Raw genomic sequence first — 14,604 nt, forward strand, 5'->3', positions numbered from 1 at the left:
CTCCGGAAGTTCACGGAAATATCCCATCATGTTTTCATTCGATTTTCCACCGACGTGTGGAGGCTGGTCGCTCTCACACTGTTGATAGAAAAGCCTGCCCTTCCCTGTCGAATCCCTTTGGGACTCTTGTCAAGAAATGAATGGGTGTGTGGGTCTGTGTGTGCACACCCTGCTCTATCCCATGCATCTGTTCTGACTCTCACGTCCACACCACACTATTTTTCCATGACTTTAGTTTTAGGTCCATCTTGAAAACGAGCCATGTAAATCCTCAAAGTTTATCCCCCCAAAAAAGTTGTTTTGGCACTTTGGGCTTCTTTTCACACAAATCAGCGTCTGAATTTCTGTCAACACATTCTGTTGGGACTTCGTTGCATTTCATTGACTCTAGGGGAGAAAGGACCTCACGTTATAGTCCCACCAGTAACACAGGAAGGTTCCAGGCAGCGGCTCCGTATTCACACCCCCTGTGTGTGCTCTTCTGTGTCTGAAGGGGGTAGCAGCCATCCTAGGGAATGTGACGTGCATCTCGCCCTGGTTCATACTTCCCTGCTCTCACAGGTACGACTTTCCCTCCAAGCATTGTTCCACGTGCATGTCCCACATTTAGTGTTTTCCTTTCTTTTAATTCAAAGTGTTTTCTCACCTCTGTGATGTATTATCTCACCCCGGAGCTATCTAAAAGTGTCCTGGGCTCTAAAGAGCCCACACGGAGCTTCGCCTGCCATTGCGACTCTGCCCAGTGCCTTCTGTATGCCGACTGCCCTGCCCCGCCTCTGCCTCTCAGGACTGCAGGCCTGGCAAACCACCAAGGTGGCTTCTCCGCTCCTGTGCTGAATCTGAAATCGCCTCCTCGGTGAAAGCAGGGCTCGCCTGGTTTGGCTTCCCTGCTCTCGGCGTTTATCATACCGGCTTTCTGTGACCCACGTCTGGTTGTCTGAAGCAGGAGGGCAAGGTCTTACCCCAGACTCCACCCAGGGCTGCAAGGCCAGCTTCCAGGTGTCCTAACTTGTCCTCCACTTCCATCTCACCGTCTTTCCTCATCTCTTTTCAACTCTGTCTCTCCCGCTCTCTCAGACGCATTACTTCACTAATCCATTGAGGCTTTTTAGTTTGCTTTATTTTTCAGTTCCACAAGTGCTGATTGGCTGCTGCTTCTGTTCTTTCTTTTGGGTACTTTTGTATCGTCTCGTGCTCTTTGGTTGTATGTTCAGAAGCAGGCATCTTGAAGCCTTTTATGTCTCTGCTCACATTAAGCTTACGTTATCTGACACCTCTTGTGTCTGATGTTTTTCGAAAGGCTGACCTGAGCTCTGTGACTTGTTGATTCTCAACTCATGGTTTTACATGAGTATTGTGTTTTTTCTCATTTGTTTATTGCTGTCATTTTACAATCTTTACTTGTAGGGAGGATTTGAAACCTGGATGAAAGTTGCAGTTTTTCTGGTAACATTTATATTCGCTGGAACGAGAGCATGAAAGATGGCTATAGGCATTACCAACCCTTAGGGCCACTTCAAATCCACTTCCTACTCAGGAGACGCATGCTTATTGTGAATTTAGAGCAGTAAACCACGTGAAGCCTGCTTCTGGTTACAGATGTTCAGTGCAGGACATCCCCCACCCCTCTTTATGCATCCTGCCTCTTCTATAACAGGGATCCCTTCTTGTTTTCCTTAACCCCAGGGATCCACTGCTTTACTCAGAGATCTGCAGTTCAAAGCCCTACCTCGGGTCGGCCGTATCCTTTCTTCCTGCTCAGCCTACGGAACAGAAATGGGGGTGACCAGGATCCAGGTGTTCCTTGTAGGAGAAAGGAGCTATAGATGTTCTCTTCTCTCTAAGATTCCTAAAAGGAACCGCTTTATTTTTGTTCTCGAGTTTCGTAATTTTTTAGGAATGCGTTTTTTAAAAATGCTTTTACATGTGATGTAATGCTTTTAGTTTGGGGAAGGGAAAGTATTCAGGGTGCTTTCTCAATCCGACCGTTAAGACCCTCCACACATTGGACTGACCCAGTGGCGCCCACGGTGGGCTGCGACACAACCCAAGTGTTCGTGAGGGTGGCACAGGGTCTCGTTCTGTTGTGCTTGGCACGGAATTGAGGCCACCTAACAGTACCAATACTGTCAGCACCGGCAGCCTCTCCTGTTTCTTTTTCTAAATGTGTAATTCATTGGCAGCTGATGCACGTATCCTCGCGGCCCACAGTTCAATCACGTCAAGCAGTGCCGCACAACTGCTGCCACATCAGTTTCCAAACCTTCTTTGCCGTCCAGGACTCCTTGATACGGCCTTCCCTTTTATTACACCCGCCCCTCGCCCGCCTAAGGCGAACGGCTGCATGCATGTGTGGCTATTAACAAGCTTCAATACGTCCAGCTTTCTCGAGGAGGTCTGTGAAAAATAGTGTGTCAATTTGTGTGTCCTAAGCTCGTGACTGGACTCCTTGCCGCGTGTAATTTGGTTCCTCTCTTGTCTGTCTCCTCTCTGCCCCCTCCGCTCCTTGGACATGACTCAGCGCTTGGTCTCTGTTGGACTCGACTCACAGAATGCGGTTTGTGTTTGGGATTGGAAAAGGGGGAAATTGCTGTCCATGGCTCCGGGTCACACAGACCGAGTAAGTATTCCCCTGTGGAGTTCTAATGGGGACTGGATGGGGAAGGGGCTGAAAAGGGTCCAGGGGTTGCATGACTCTGTGTTTTGTTCTTCACAGGTTGTATGTCATTTAAGTTTCCAAGTACAATTGTAATGACCCATAAAGCTTTAGAATGCACCTGTATTATAGTACTCAGAAACAAGGTCCCGTGTGCTAGTGTAAAACTTTGAAGACTAGCTAGTAGTATGTTTCTGATTCCAAGTGGTATAAAATTTATATTAAAATATCTTGTAGTCAGCGGCCATCTAGCTCAGAAGCAACAAAGCCCACATGGAAGAAGCACACCAGCCTGTGCGATCACGAGGTGTCGAAGGGACCAGGTATAAGGCATCATCAGAACAAAAAATATCTTACCATAGTGAATGAAAGGGGAAGTACAGAGTGGAGACCCATTTGTCGGCCACTGGAGATCCCCTAGCAGAGGGGTCTAGTGGAGGAGATGTGTTAGTCAGGGTGTGATGTAGCACCAATGAAGACTACAGCTTTCCTTCAGTTCCTAAATGTTTCCTCCCCACCAACTATCATGATCCGAATTCTACCTTGCAAGTCTGGATAGAGCAGGGGATGTACACTGGTGTAGATAGGAGCTGGAGGCACAGGGGATCCATGGCGGATGATCCCTTCAGGACCAGGGGGGTGAGGGACAATACTAGGAGGGTAGAGGGTGAGTGGGTTGGAAAGAGGGAACCGATTACAAGGATCTACATGTGACCTCCTCCCTGGGGGACGGAAAACAGAAAAGGGGTGAAGGGAGACGCCGGATAGGGCAAGCTATGATAAAATAATCATTTATAAATTATCAAGGGCCCATGAGGGAGGGGAGAGCGGGGAGGGAGGGGGGAAAAAAGAGGACCTGATGCAAAGGGCTTAAGTGGAGAGCAAATGCTTTGAAAATGATGAGGGCAAAGAATGTACAGATGTGCTTTACACAATTGATGTATGTATGGATTGTGATAAGATTTGTATGAGTCCCTAATAAAATGTTTTAAAAAATATATATCTTGTAGTCAGCTTTTAAAGCGAATGTTATAGTATTTATAGAAAGCATTGATAAAAAATGTATCACAAACATTTAAAAAGGAGTAATTATTCCATGCACTGTAATGCTAACCGGACCCAACACCAGAAGCATGCTATATGAATCTCTAAAAATTGTGTATAAAATGTTATGTGTACACCTACTCCTCACTTATTGGTTGCCCTGTTAGCCAGCATTTCATGTATACAACTATCTACTACAGTATCTACTACCCGACTATTTTGATCCTGACCGATGTATGTATGGGAGTAACGGATGCCAAGGTACTCGGGTAAGAGCGATGGTTAAAGTCAGGTGTCACCTGGCTTGGTCATGGCTCTCAGTAGTTTGGAAGTTAGGTCATGATGTAATTTGGCAGTTGTGTAATGATGTAGTCATTGTCCATTTTTCAGTCCAAGCTGATCATCCTTCATGTTACATTTTTGCATAAGGACCTCGAAGCGAAATTTGTCAATAAGTAAGGAGTATATGTATTTGCATTTTGGAGAATAAACTAGATTTTCAGAAGTTCTCAAAGAATCTATTACATATTCACACATACAGTTTATATAGGTATTATGGTGTTAGCTTTATTTCTTTAGAGAGCTGTGTATTTTGATCTAGTTCAAATTATTTCACACATTAGAACTATGGTTTTAGTAAACAGGCCAATTATTAGAAAAACTAATAATATTAATAAAATTTTTTAAGTATCATGTGGTTAGTATTTTATAGTTGCATTGAAATGTTTTAATATAATGTGTCTTATGGGGAATTGTTCAGATTATTTATAAGACATCTTCTTTCTTGGTTATCATTGAGGCATTTTATAAAGGTTGTATGTATTCACCTTACTTAGACAGACCGTGTCTTAGTAAATATGGCGATGTTAAAGAAACATGATTCAGACTACCAGATAGAAAGAATAAATGATTACCTTCAAAATTATTCTTTCTTTTTAATGTTAAATTACATGTTTACAATGCATATTGTTCTTTGATTTTGTCATAAAATAATTTGTACCTGTTTAGAAATTATAGAATCTTAGAAAAGAAGCAAGCCCGGGAATCCCTCCAATTTAAGTTTAAGCTAATTATTTTTTCATGCAAGTGAACAGTAAGAAAATTAAAACAAAAACAATTTTTTACTGTGAAATAAACGTATTCTTGATGTAAGACATTCTGTGTGACTGGACAGCTGTGCAAACATACCTTGCTTCGCTGTGTGAGGTAAGAGAACGGCTCCTGTCTAGAGGTGGCCCGGGCTCCTGCCTGTGCTCTAGTCATGTGAAATCATTCCTGCAACTTGTGGTTCAGAATGTTTTACAAAATATACAAATCTTAAATTTCAGATTGCTTACCACGGTTCGTAAACACCGAGAAATGGTTGCTGCTCTTTGTTATTGTCGTACGTACGGTGTTTTTTAGAAAACTTTGAAATGTAGAATTTGGATGACTGTTTTTTTGAGAGTTCCCAGGAGGTGCACATGACTGGCACACTCTGCTGCCAGCCCGAAGGTTGGAGGTTCGAGCCCACCCACGGGCACCGTGGGAGAAACGCCTGGCGACGCAGCAGTGCTCGGATCCACATGGGGGTGGGGGGGTGGGCAGCAGGACTCGGAAGTCACTTGATACCTGCCTTACTGTGTTAGGATAGGTTAGCGTTTGGGCTGTTTGAAAGTCTTTTGGATAGGCTATTCATGTGATTCTGAAAATCTGTATTTTAACTGCAAATCTGATTTGTTTACAGATCTTTGATATCTCTTGGGATTTGTACCAGCCAAATAAGCTTGTCAGCTGTGGTGTCAAACATATCAAGGTACACCCGGAGGATCTTGTTTTATAAATATTCTTGTTACTTAGCTCGCTGCCCCTATGCATTTTACATAATATTTATGATTTGGACGTTACTTGTTTTTAAAGTTCTCAGATTTTCATACTCAGCCCTACAATTATGTCATAGGTATTTACTGTATGGGAGGCGTCTTATGGGATGGCGAGATTAACGGCAGGTTCATAAACCGCGCTCCACAAAAGAGCTCGCAGTGCAGTGAGCTAGGGTTCCCTGTCTTCATCTCGCTCGTGTTTCATTATGAAGGAAAATGTGCGGCTATGACGCCACCTGTTGTTTTTGTGACTACGTGTCATCAAGTCCGTTCTGACTCGGGGACCCTGAGCAAAGCCGAGCAAAACACCGCCTGCTCCCTCACAGCCTCACAAGCATAGCCATCATTCGAGCCGTGTGGCAGCCACGGCGTCGGTCCCTCTCGTCCAGGGCCTGCTGCCTCTTTCTCACTGACCCTCAGCTTTCACAAGTAGGATGTCCTCCAGGGACCGGTCCCTCCGGATATCATGCTTAAGGACACCAGACAACGTTTCTCCATCCTTGCCTCGAAGGAGCAGGCTGGATGTATTTCTTCCAAGACAGAGAAGCTTGCATTCCTAGCAGCCTAGAGTGTATGTGGTGTTCTTTGCTCACACCGTTACTGACAGGCAGCCATTCCTCCCCAGGCCTCTCCGCCCCTGTATGGCTTTGACACGCATGCAAAGGCATGGAAAGTGGCGTGACACCTTAGTCTTCATAGCAGCATCCTTGCTGTCTAACACGTCAAAGGGGTGCTTTGGCAACAGGTTTGTCCAGATTTCAAGACTGTTCCTTCCACGGGTGCTCTTTAGGGATCCAAGTAAAATGAAATCTGGCAATTTCAATATTTCCTCTTCTTACCATGATATTGCTTACTGGTGCCGTTGTGAAGATGTTTGCTTTCGTTGCATGAGGTTTGTCCGCGCGGTAGGCTGCGCTCTAGGATCTTCACCATGGAGCCAGCGCTTCCAGCAAGCAAGGCTGTGTCCCCTGCATACCGCAGGTTGTTCATCCGTCTTCCTCAAGTCCTGGTGCTACGTCCGTCTTCGTGTAGTCCAGCTTCTTGGGTGCTTTGCTCAGGTTGAATAAGTGCGGTGAAAGGACATGAGCTTGATGCACACCTTTCGTGGTTTTAAGCCACTCGGCAGCCCTTGTTCTGTTAAAGCCGTTGCCTCCTGACCCGTGAAGAGGTTCTCCGTGAGTGCAGTTGAGTGTTCCAAGTCTCCCATTGATTCCTTACCCTGCCATTCACAGTTTCTGACGGTCCCCACAGGAGAGGGCTTGTGCAAAATGAGTGAAAGAGCGATGTTCCTCATCCCATGTCCTCTGTGACTCCGGCGGCTCCCTGCCAATGTGCAGGTGCAACCGCCGTTGGATGGTCGGCAGTGATTTTACTTGTGTGTGATATGAATGACATCACTCGGTCACTTCCACATTCCGTTCGATCACCTCTCAGAGTGGACGCAGACAGGGCGGCTGGCCAGGGAACTGTCTGAGGGGTTCTTGGCTTCATTTCAGCTCACACAGGAGTAGTTGCTGGCCTGGTCCACTCTCGGCCCCCGGCCTGGTTCGGACTGAGGGTCCTGAGCTTCCCCATGGATTCTCTCCATAGAGGCAGGTGATTTGATTCCTCTGTCTGACATCCAGTGAGGTCCGTGTGTGCGTTCTCTGTGTCCTGTGTTTCCCGGTGTTGCTTCTGTCACCAAGGCCAGATTTTCCAAACGCTCCTCCTTCTCGCTTGTTTCCCACTTTGGGATTCCAGTCACCAGGAAACTTCAAGGCCTCTGAGTGCCTGTGTCGCCCATGTCAGGCTGTCGAAATTGGTTAAAATCTTCAATTGCTTCATCTTCCTGTTTGGTTAAACCAAGCAAAGTGAGTAATATTTATTCACAGAGAGAGAACGATGTGCTAGAAGCAAAAGGGATAGAGTTGGCCTGGGATCCGTGCTTGTTGTCAGGTACCATGGAGCTGGTGCTGACTCATAGCGACCCGATGTACAGCAGAACGAGTCACTGCCCGGTCTTGCACCGTCCTCACACTGGTTATGTTTGAGCCTGTTATTGCAGCACCTCATCAAGGGCTGGTCCTCTGGGGAAGGGTCTTCCTCTTTGCCTGCCCTTCTTTACCAAGTGGGATGTCCTTCTCAGAAAGGGGTCTCTTCTGATACTTGTCCAAAGAATGCGGAGCAATGTCTCGCCATCCTCCACTTCTAAGGAGCATTCTGGCTGTACTGCCTCCAAGACCGATTATTCTGTTCTCTTGGCAGTTCGTGATACTGTCAGTGTCCTTCCCCAGCACCGTAATTCACACGCATCAATTGTCCTGTGATCTTCCTCATTCAGTGTCACATGCATACGAGGCGTTTGCAGATCTCACGGCTTGGGTCAGGCGCACCTGAGTCCTCAAAGTGACCCCCTTGCTCGTCAACACTTTACAGAGGTCTGTGCAGCAGGTCTGCCCAGTTCAAGGCGTTGTTTGGTTTCTGGACTGCTGCTTCTGTGTGATTTGATTGTGGATCGATCCAAGCAAGACAAAATCCTTGACAACGTCAATCTTTTCTCCTGGGATGAGTTGGGTCTAAAAGGCATGAGCTTTTCTTTTTCCATCTTAAAAATTGTGACCCTGTTCCCACCCTCATACAGTGGATTAGGATTCAATAAGACACTGTTTGTTCAAATGCTGACCAGGTCAAAGTGTTCGTTCAGGAAAAGCAAGCGTTTCCCGTGTACTTAGAAATCACTTGTGCAAACGAGAACCCTTCCTTTACCGGCGCTGTCCACGGCAGCGGACCCCATCGCCGTTCCTGTCCAGCGAGGAAGGTTTGTGTTCGCGTTCTTTTCTTTCCATCGGCTCGTACACCGGCATTTTTCTCAGAGCTATCTTCAACAGCGGAGGCAATTCCAGTTTTAATATTGTGGCCCTCATTTGATAGGATGGATTGTATTAAATCTTGATTTCTTCAACAAATGTATTCAACAGCAGAAGACTCTGTGCTAGGCTCTAGGATACATAGTGTCAATATTGTGAAGGTAGGGATTTTTGTCTTGTGATGAATCAGGTTAATAGGATGCTATGCATTAAAGACTTAAATAAATAATCCTCTGATTGACATTGTACATAAGTCTGAAAATTCCATTTGCAGATTCTTAAAATGTCCTCAAACTAACTCGCCGCCATCAAGTCCATTCTAGTTTATAGCGATCCTACACGACAGAGTAGAACTGCCCTGTGGGTTTCCTAGGCTGTAAATCTTCACAGTAATGGAAAACTTCATCTTTGACTCAGGGACCGGCTGGTGGGCTCAAACTGCTGGCCTTGTGATTAGCAGCTCAACACACAACCCTCTACGCCAGCAGCTCTCCTCTCAGATGGCACAGCTGAACATTCTGTGTTCAGTTAGAGGTAGCATTTCTTTTCCTTTGATCAAGGTCGTGACCAAAATGGTGCTTGCTCTTTACAGCACACATCTGAGAAAACGCATTCCCTGAGAATGTAGCTATTTAATTTTAAGTTCATTAGAATGGAATAAAACGAAAGTTGCGGTTCTTCAGTCACATGAGCAGCCGCACTTCAAATGTGGGAGAACACGCATCGTAAAGTAGCCAGTGATTCCCGTGTTGGACAGTGTGGATATGGAGCGTTTCTGTCACCACGGAAAGTCTGTCAGGCAGCACTAAGCGACATGTTACAACCTAAGGTCCTTGGCTGCTTCTCGGTCTTAGAACCCTTTGAATACCTGGGCTTCACAAAGCGCCATAGATTCCGTCTCTGTCGAACTCAGCTGGAGTGCGGCAACCTAGATTTTAAAATGGCCCCAAGTGATTCGCATGTCTAAGCCTTAATGACCTGGAATAAAATAATTGATCCAAATTTGGACTTGCTGAAAAGGAGCAGGACCAGCTATTATGCAGAGAAATTATGGAGCATCTATATTTAGAAATAATTAGAGTTTCATTCATAGAGGTACTCGGGTATCTGAATGGATGACCTTAGTAATATTTAATCCTTTGGGTCTTTAAGTTTTCAAATACAAGTGTATGAAGCCCATAAATTCCAATTTTTAAAGTGGCAATTATTTTATTCTCTAGGCCTGCTTTCTTTACACATGAGTCTTTAACGTAGATTCGCACCATGCCTGGATTTTGCTCTTTAATTCTTTCTGCCAGCGAAGAAAATTCCCTGAATCCGTATAAGGGAAAAACCCTCTTGATGATGAAGATGTACATTTGACTTCTGTATTGTCTCCCAAGAAGTCACAAATCACCCCAAGTGGATCCATCTCATTTTAAAACATTACAAGCAAAGCAGTTACTCAGATTGAAAACCTAAGAGCAATATTCTAAGATTTTAAAAATTATTATTATTATTAATTTTTTAAAACATTTTCACTGCCTCCACCTAAGATTCAACATCAGATATGGTCCTTTTCCTATTATTGTGGGGTCTCTTCATTTTCATAGCCAACCCATTCCCAACTCTTTCCCTCGGTTTAACGCATGTGAGGCTTTGGTCCCCAGGAACGCCTGGCCTCTTGTTCTTGCCGATAAGGACCGAAACCTGTGCTATCACACAGCAGTGTGTTCACATGAGGATAAGGAGGTGAACATTAGGATTAGGATAAGCAGGTTGTAGTCTGCTGCCGTAGTAGAACAGAGCCTGGTGGAGTAGAGTGACTGTTTGACCGTGATCCTCAAGGGCTGCAGTTCAGAACCACCAGCTGCTCTTCAGAGAAAGACAGGTTTCCTACTCCCGTAAGCAGTTCCCGTCTCAGAAACCCACAGAGATAGTGTCACCCTGACCTGCAAGATCACTGTGAGTGGGCACCGACTTGATGGCAGTGCGTTTGGTTTGCCTTTGGGTCATGTTGGGCAGTGGGCACTGGGAAGATTGTGTTTTTCTAGCCGTCTCTGGCCATCTGATTGTCCTCTGTGCTTTTTCAGTTCTGGAGTTTGTGTGGAAATGCTCTGACCCCCAAACGAGGTGTCTTTGGTAAGACTGGTGACCTTCAGACAATCTTGTGCCTCGCCTGTGCAAGGGATGAATTAACCTATTCTGGTGCACTCAACGGAGACATATACGTCTGGAAAGGAATCAATCTTATCCGGACAATACAAGGAGCCCATGCTGTAAGTATTCTTACATGCTTCAAACACTTACACATATCGACTTCTTCCCGTCTTGCCTTAGAACAGCGCATTTCACATTTAGAGCACACTGCTTTTCATTTGTTCATTTGCCTAAAAAAAAAAAGAAAAAGTACCTGACCTGAATAGATGTGGCTGTTTGTCTCCAAGGTTTTCACCTGGGTGTAAGTGAGCACGGAGATACATCTGAGTATCGTACTAGGCTGGAAGCGTCACGTTAGCATCCATGTTTCGCAGAGAAGGCCCAGGCAAACAGAAACTTGTCCAAGTCAACCTAAAGATAGGCTACATCGACTGTAGGAAAGCAAAGGGTGTGCCGGTGGGCACTTTGGGGCCAGTTCTAGGCAAAGAGTCTTAACTTTCGAAAAGAACACTGATTCGTTACATTTGTACTTCGTGGTGCTTTCACATGGATAGATTATCAAAGAGGTCCATTGTTAGAACTCTTCACTGTGCTTTATTCCTTCTTCATGCTCATTTAGCAATCGGGTCCTTCACCAGTGAGGGGCTGGCTGGCATCGAGTTATTACGTTGTTAACGAGCAGGAGCCCGTCTCAGCAGCGAGGGTTGATTTGGCTCGGGCTTGGTCAAATGCTATGCTTCTGTGCATATGGGGATTTATTTGTAGATGTTCCTTTGGGCTTTCTGATGTATTTGTTTGATCTTGTGCCATATAAACATCCTTTTATGTGAATTTTCACCTTCCGGGGGTGAGTTTTCTGTGGAGGCATGTGTTGCTAATGGAATCATTTTATTTCCTCTCTCAGGCAGGAATTTTTAGCATGAATGCTTGTGAAGAAGGCTTTGCTACCGGTGGCCGGGATGGCTGTGTCCGCCTTTGGGATTTAACTTTTAAACCAATTACTGTGATTGATCTCAGGGAAACAGACCAAGGATACAGAGGTAACAAGCAAACGCTAACTGTGCCGAGGATCCCCGCATCTTTCAATGACCCTCCATGTGTGTTTTGAAAATACACTTAGAAACGGGACTTGGCCCTTCATACTGTATACACTTAGTTGAAATCCTTCTCTCAAAGAAGAGATGCTTTGCCCCTGGGAGTCTAGCTTGACCGTTTCTAGACACTTCTGCCATCGAGCGGTGCCTTTTGTAATGGGGCCTGCGATGAGATGTTACAGGCGCTTGCTTTGATGGTGTTGGGTTTTGAAATTACTGTCCCGTTAAAACCCAGACCAAACTCATTGCCACCGAGTCGATTCAGGCTCACAGTGACCCTCAAGGACAGCGTAGAACTGCCCCCGTGGGTTTCCCAGACTGTAAGTCCTTAAGGGAGTAGAAAGCCTCATCTCTCTGTCATGGTGAGGCTGGTGCTTTAGAACTGCTGACCTTGTGGTCGACAGCCCAACACATAACTCACTATGTTAACGGGGCTTCTCATGTTCCCCTCAGAGAAGCTGGGAATGATTTTGCAAACAACCCCACTCCTGCAGAATCCATCCCGACTCACAGTGACCCTGTGGGACACAGGAGAAAGTCTCCAGAGGATTCCAAGATCGTGGTCTGTACAGAAGCAGACCGCTGCCTCCTCCTCTGGCGGCTGGGAGGAGCCACAGAATCATCAGTTACCTAGCAACCAAGGGCTTCACTGAGGCGCCACCAGGGCTCCTTCTGAATCAAATGAGCTAGAGCGTGGGGCTGGTGAGCTCTTGTTCAAAGTGATGTAAATGAGCATGGTGTGTTTCTCCTGTAGCCAATTTAACCCCAGTTGGGAAGAAGTGTTTCTCGTTTTATAGGGTTTTTTTTAAACATGGATCAAAGAAGGCAGGCTTTCTTGCTATAGAAACAAACCAGCCATCAAGGTGTAGGACACTGACATGTACTCTGTGCCGGTCACTTAGCTCTGTGTGTGGCCTTGGGCTGGCGATTGGACAGCATCTGTAACATGAGGATGATAACCCACTGCCAGCAATTAAATGGGTTAATAGTGTGAAATCGCTAGCACCGTGACAATAAGTCTCCAGGAATTGCCAGCTAGTATCTGGCTTCATCAGCTTTGCTAACATCATTATACTGTAAAGTTGACAAGGCAGCCTGATCCTTTTTTATTTGATTCTCGCAGCACTGTAGGGACACAGGGCCTCTCCACTTGTCCTTTTACTATACGCATGAGAAAACCGAGCCAAAGGAGGATTGCCAAGGTCACGGGAAGAGATTGGCACAGACGGAGCAAGTCAACGCTTCTCTGCGACTGTCGGCAGGCTGGAGAAACGACATCCAAGCCCAAAGCCCGTTATTCTCAGAGCCAACTGACTCAGCCCCATTCTGAAACAGCAACTGAAGGATAGGTTACTGCAGGGTTCTCAACCTGGGGGTCTCGACCCCTTCTGGGGTCAAGCGACCCTTTCACAGGGGTCACCTAAGACCATCGGGACACATATTTCCAGTGGTCTTAGGAACCGAGACACCGCTTCTCTCCATCTCCAAGCGAGTCCGTCCACATGCAGATATGCCCAACTATGAGTACCCGGCGTGAAGACTGTTACCCATGCTACACCATGCCTCAAGACCAAATTTAATTTATTTGTCATTAGAGAGAAACATTTCACAATATGGAATGACACACTGTTTTTGTGATGAATCACTATGCTTTCATGATGTTCGTTTTATAACAATGAAAATCCATCCTGCCTATCCAGGATTTGCATGGCGATTCATCACAGCAGCAAAGTGACAAGGATGAAGTATAATTCTATGGGGGGTGGGGTCATCACCACATGAGGAACTGTATTCAAGGGTCGTGGTATTAGGAAGGTTGAGAACCACTGGCTTATTGGATGATGCCGGCCATTGGAAGACTTGCAGAGGACGTGGTTGGAGATCTAGGTAGAGCCGCGAGTCGTTAAGGCAGGCAGGCGGGGGTCTGCTCTGAAGGCTGGGTAGGAACTGGCTTCGTCGATAGAGAGAAATGCCCTTCCACCTAGAAAGCACCGTGGAGAACTTTCAAAGGGAGGGTGCAGCAAGGATTCCCACGGTCCCTCTGCCAGGTGTCTCAGGTCTACGCGGTGCACAAATGGATACGGATGGGGGCAGATTGGCAGTATTGATGCTGAATACCCTTCCCTTCCTGCCAGGTTTGTCTGTGAGGAGCGTGTGTTGGCGAGGCGACCACATCCTAGTTGGAACACAGGACAGTGAAATCTTTGAAATTGTGGTGCATGAGAGAAACAAACCCTTCCTCATTATGCAAGGTCACTGTGAAGGTGAACTGTGGGCACTTGCTGTCCATCCTACTAAGCCGCTGGCCGTGACCGGAAGCGATGATCGTTCAGTCAGGTAAGCACATGATAGAGGAGTTGTGTTGGCTGGGTTGATCCTTAGAGACAGAAGCAGTGGGCATTCTCAGCTTAAAACCAAATGGAGATGGAGATGCTATCCATATTTCTTCGGAGATGCCTCCAAGTGGGCTGGAACCACCAATCTTTTGGTGAGTAACCCCATGCTGAACCATCTGCCCCACCCAGGGCCTCCTGGATTAAGGGAAGGAAAAATAGCTACAGCAGATTTGTGCGTGAAAGGAGACCTGCTTCCCAAACCACAGCCTGACGTTAATTGTTATTCACACAATTAGTTGTTTTCCAAGTGTCTTCACCACAGTCTGAGTTCCCCAGGTAAATGCTGCATTTGCCTTGTAATTTGCGGTGGTGTTAATTCAGAGACATGGTCAAGTCTGCCGCCAAAGCCAATTCACAGAGCCCTCCAGGAAGTTCAGTGATAGTGGAGGGGGGGAGAGGGGGTTTGCTCCTTCAAACAAGGTTAGAGTTAACCGTGGCCACTGCTAAGCCAGCACACGCTCTGTAAGGAGGCAGGTCACGATGGTCAGCTTCTGTTTCTGACCGAAACTCACAGAACTGCCAGTGGTTCCATCCAGGAAAGCAGATGAAGTTCATTCACCCTCCCAC

The 14,604-nt window shown here is 46.2% G+C and overlaps 1 protein-coding gene across 1 annotated transcript in view; it reads left to right on the forward strand.

The window, feature by feature from the left end:
• The window catches only part of EML5 (EMAP like 5), a 144,780-nt gene that overhangs the window by 24,474 nt on the left and 105,702 nt on the right, over positions 1 to 14,604 (forward strand). Inside the window, exons 3-7 of the mRNA XM_075531644.1 lie at positions 2,522 to 2,620; positions 5,427 to 5,495; positions 10,481 to 10,666; positions 11,452 to 11,587; positions 13,777 to 13,978. Of these exons, the coding sequence (XP_075387759.1) occupies positions 2,522 to 2,620; positions 5,427 to 5,495; positions 10,481 to 10,666; positions 11,452 to 11,587; positions 13,777 to 13,978 (692 nt within the window). The remainder of the gene's footprint in view (positions 1 to 2,521; positions 2,621 to 5,426; positions 5,496 to 10,480; positions 10,667 to 11,451; positions 11,588 to 13,776; positions 13,979 to 14,604) is intronic.

Source organism: Tenrec ecaudatus, chromosome 14, assembly GCF_050624435.1.
Source record: "Tenrec ecaudatus isolate mTenEca1 chromosome 14, mTenEca1.hap1, whole genome shotgun sequence".
NCBI lineage: Eukaryota > Metazoa > Chordata > Mammalia > Afrosoricida > Tenrecidae > Tenrec > Tenrec ecaudatus.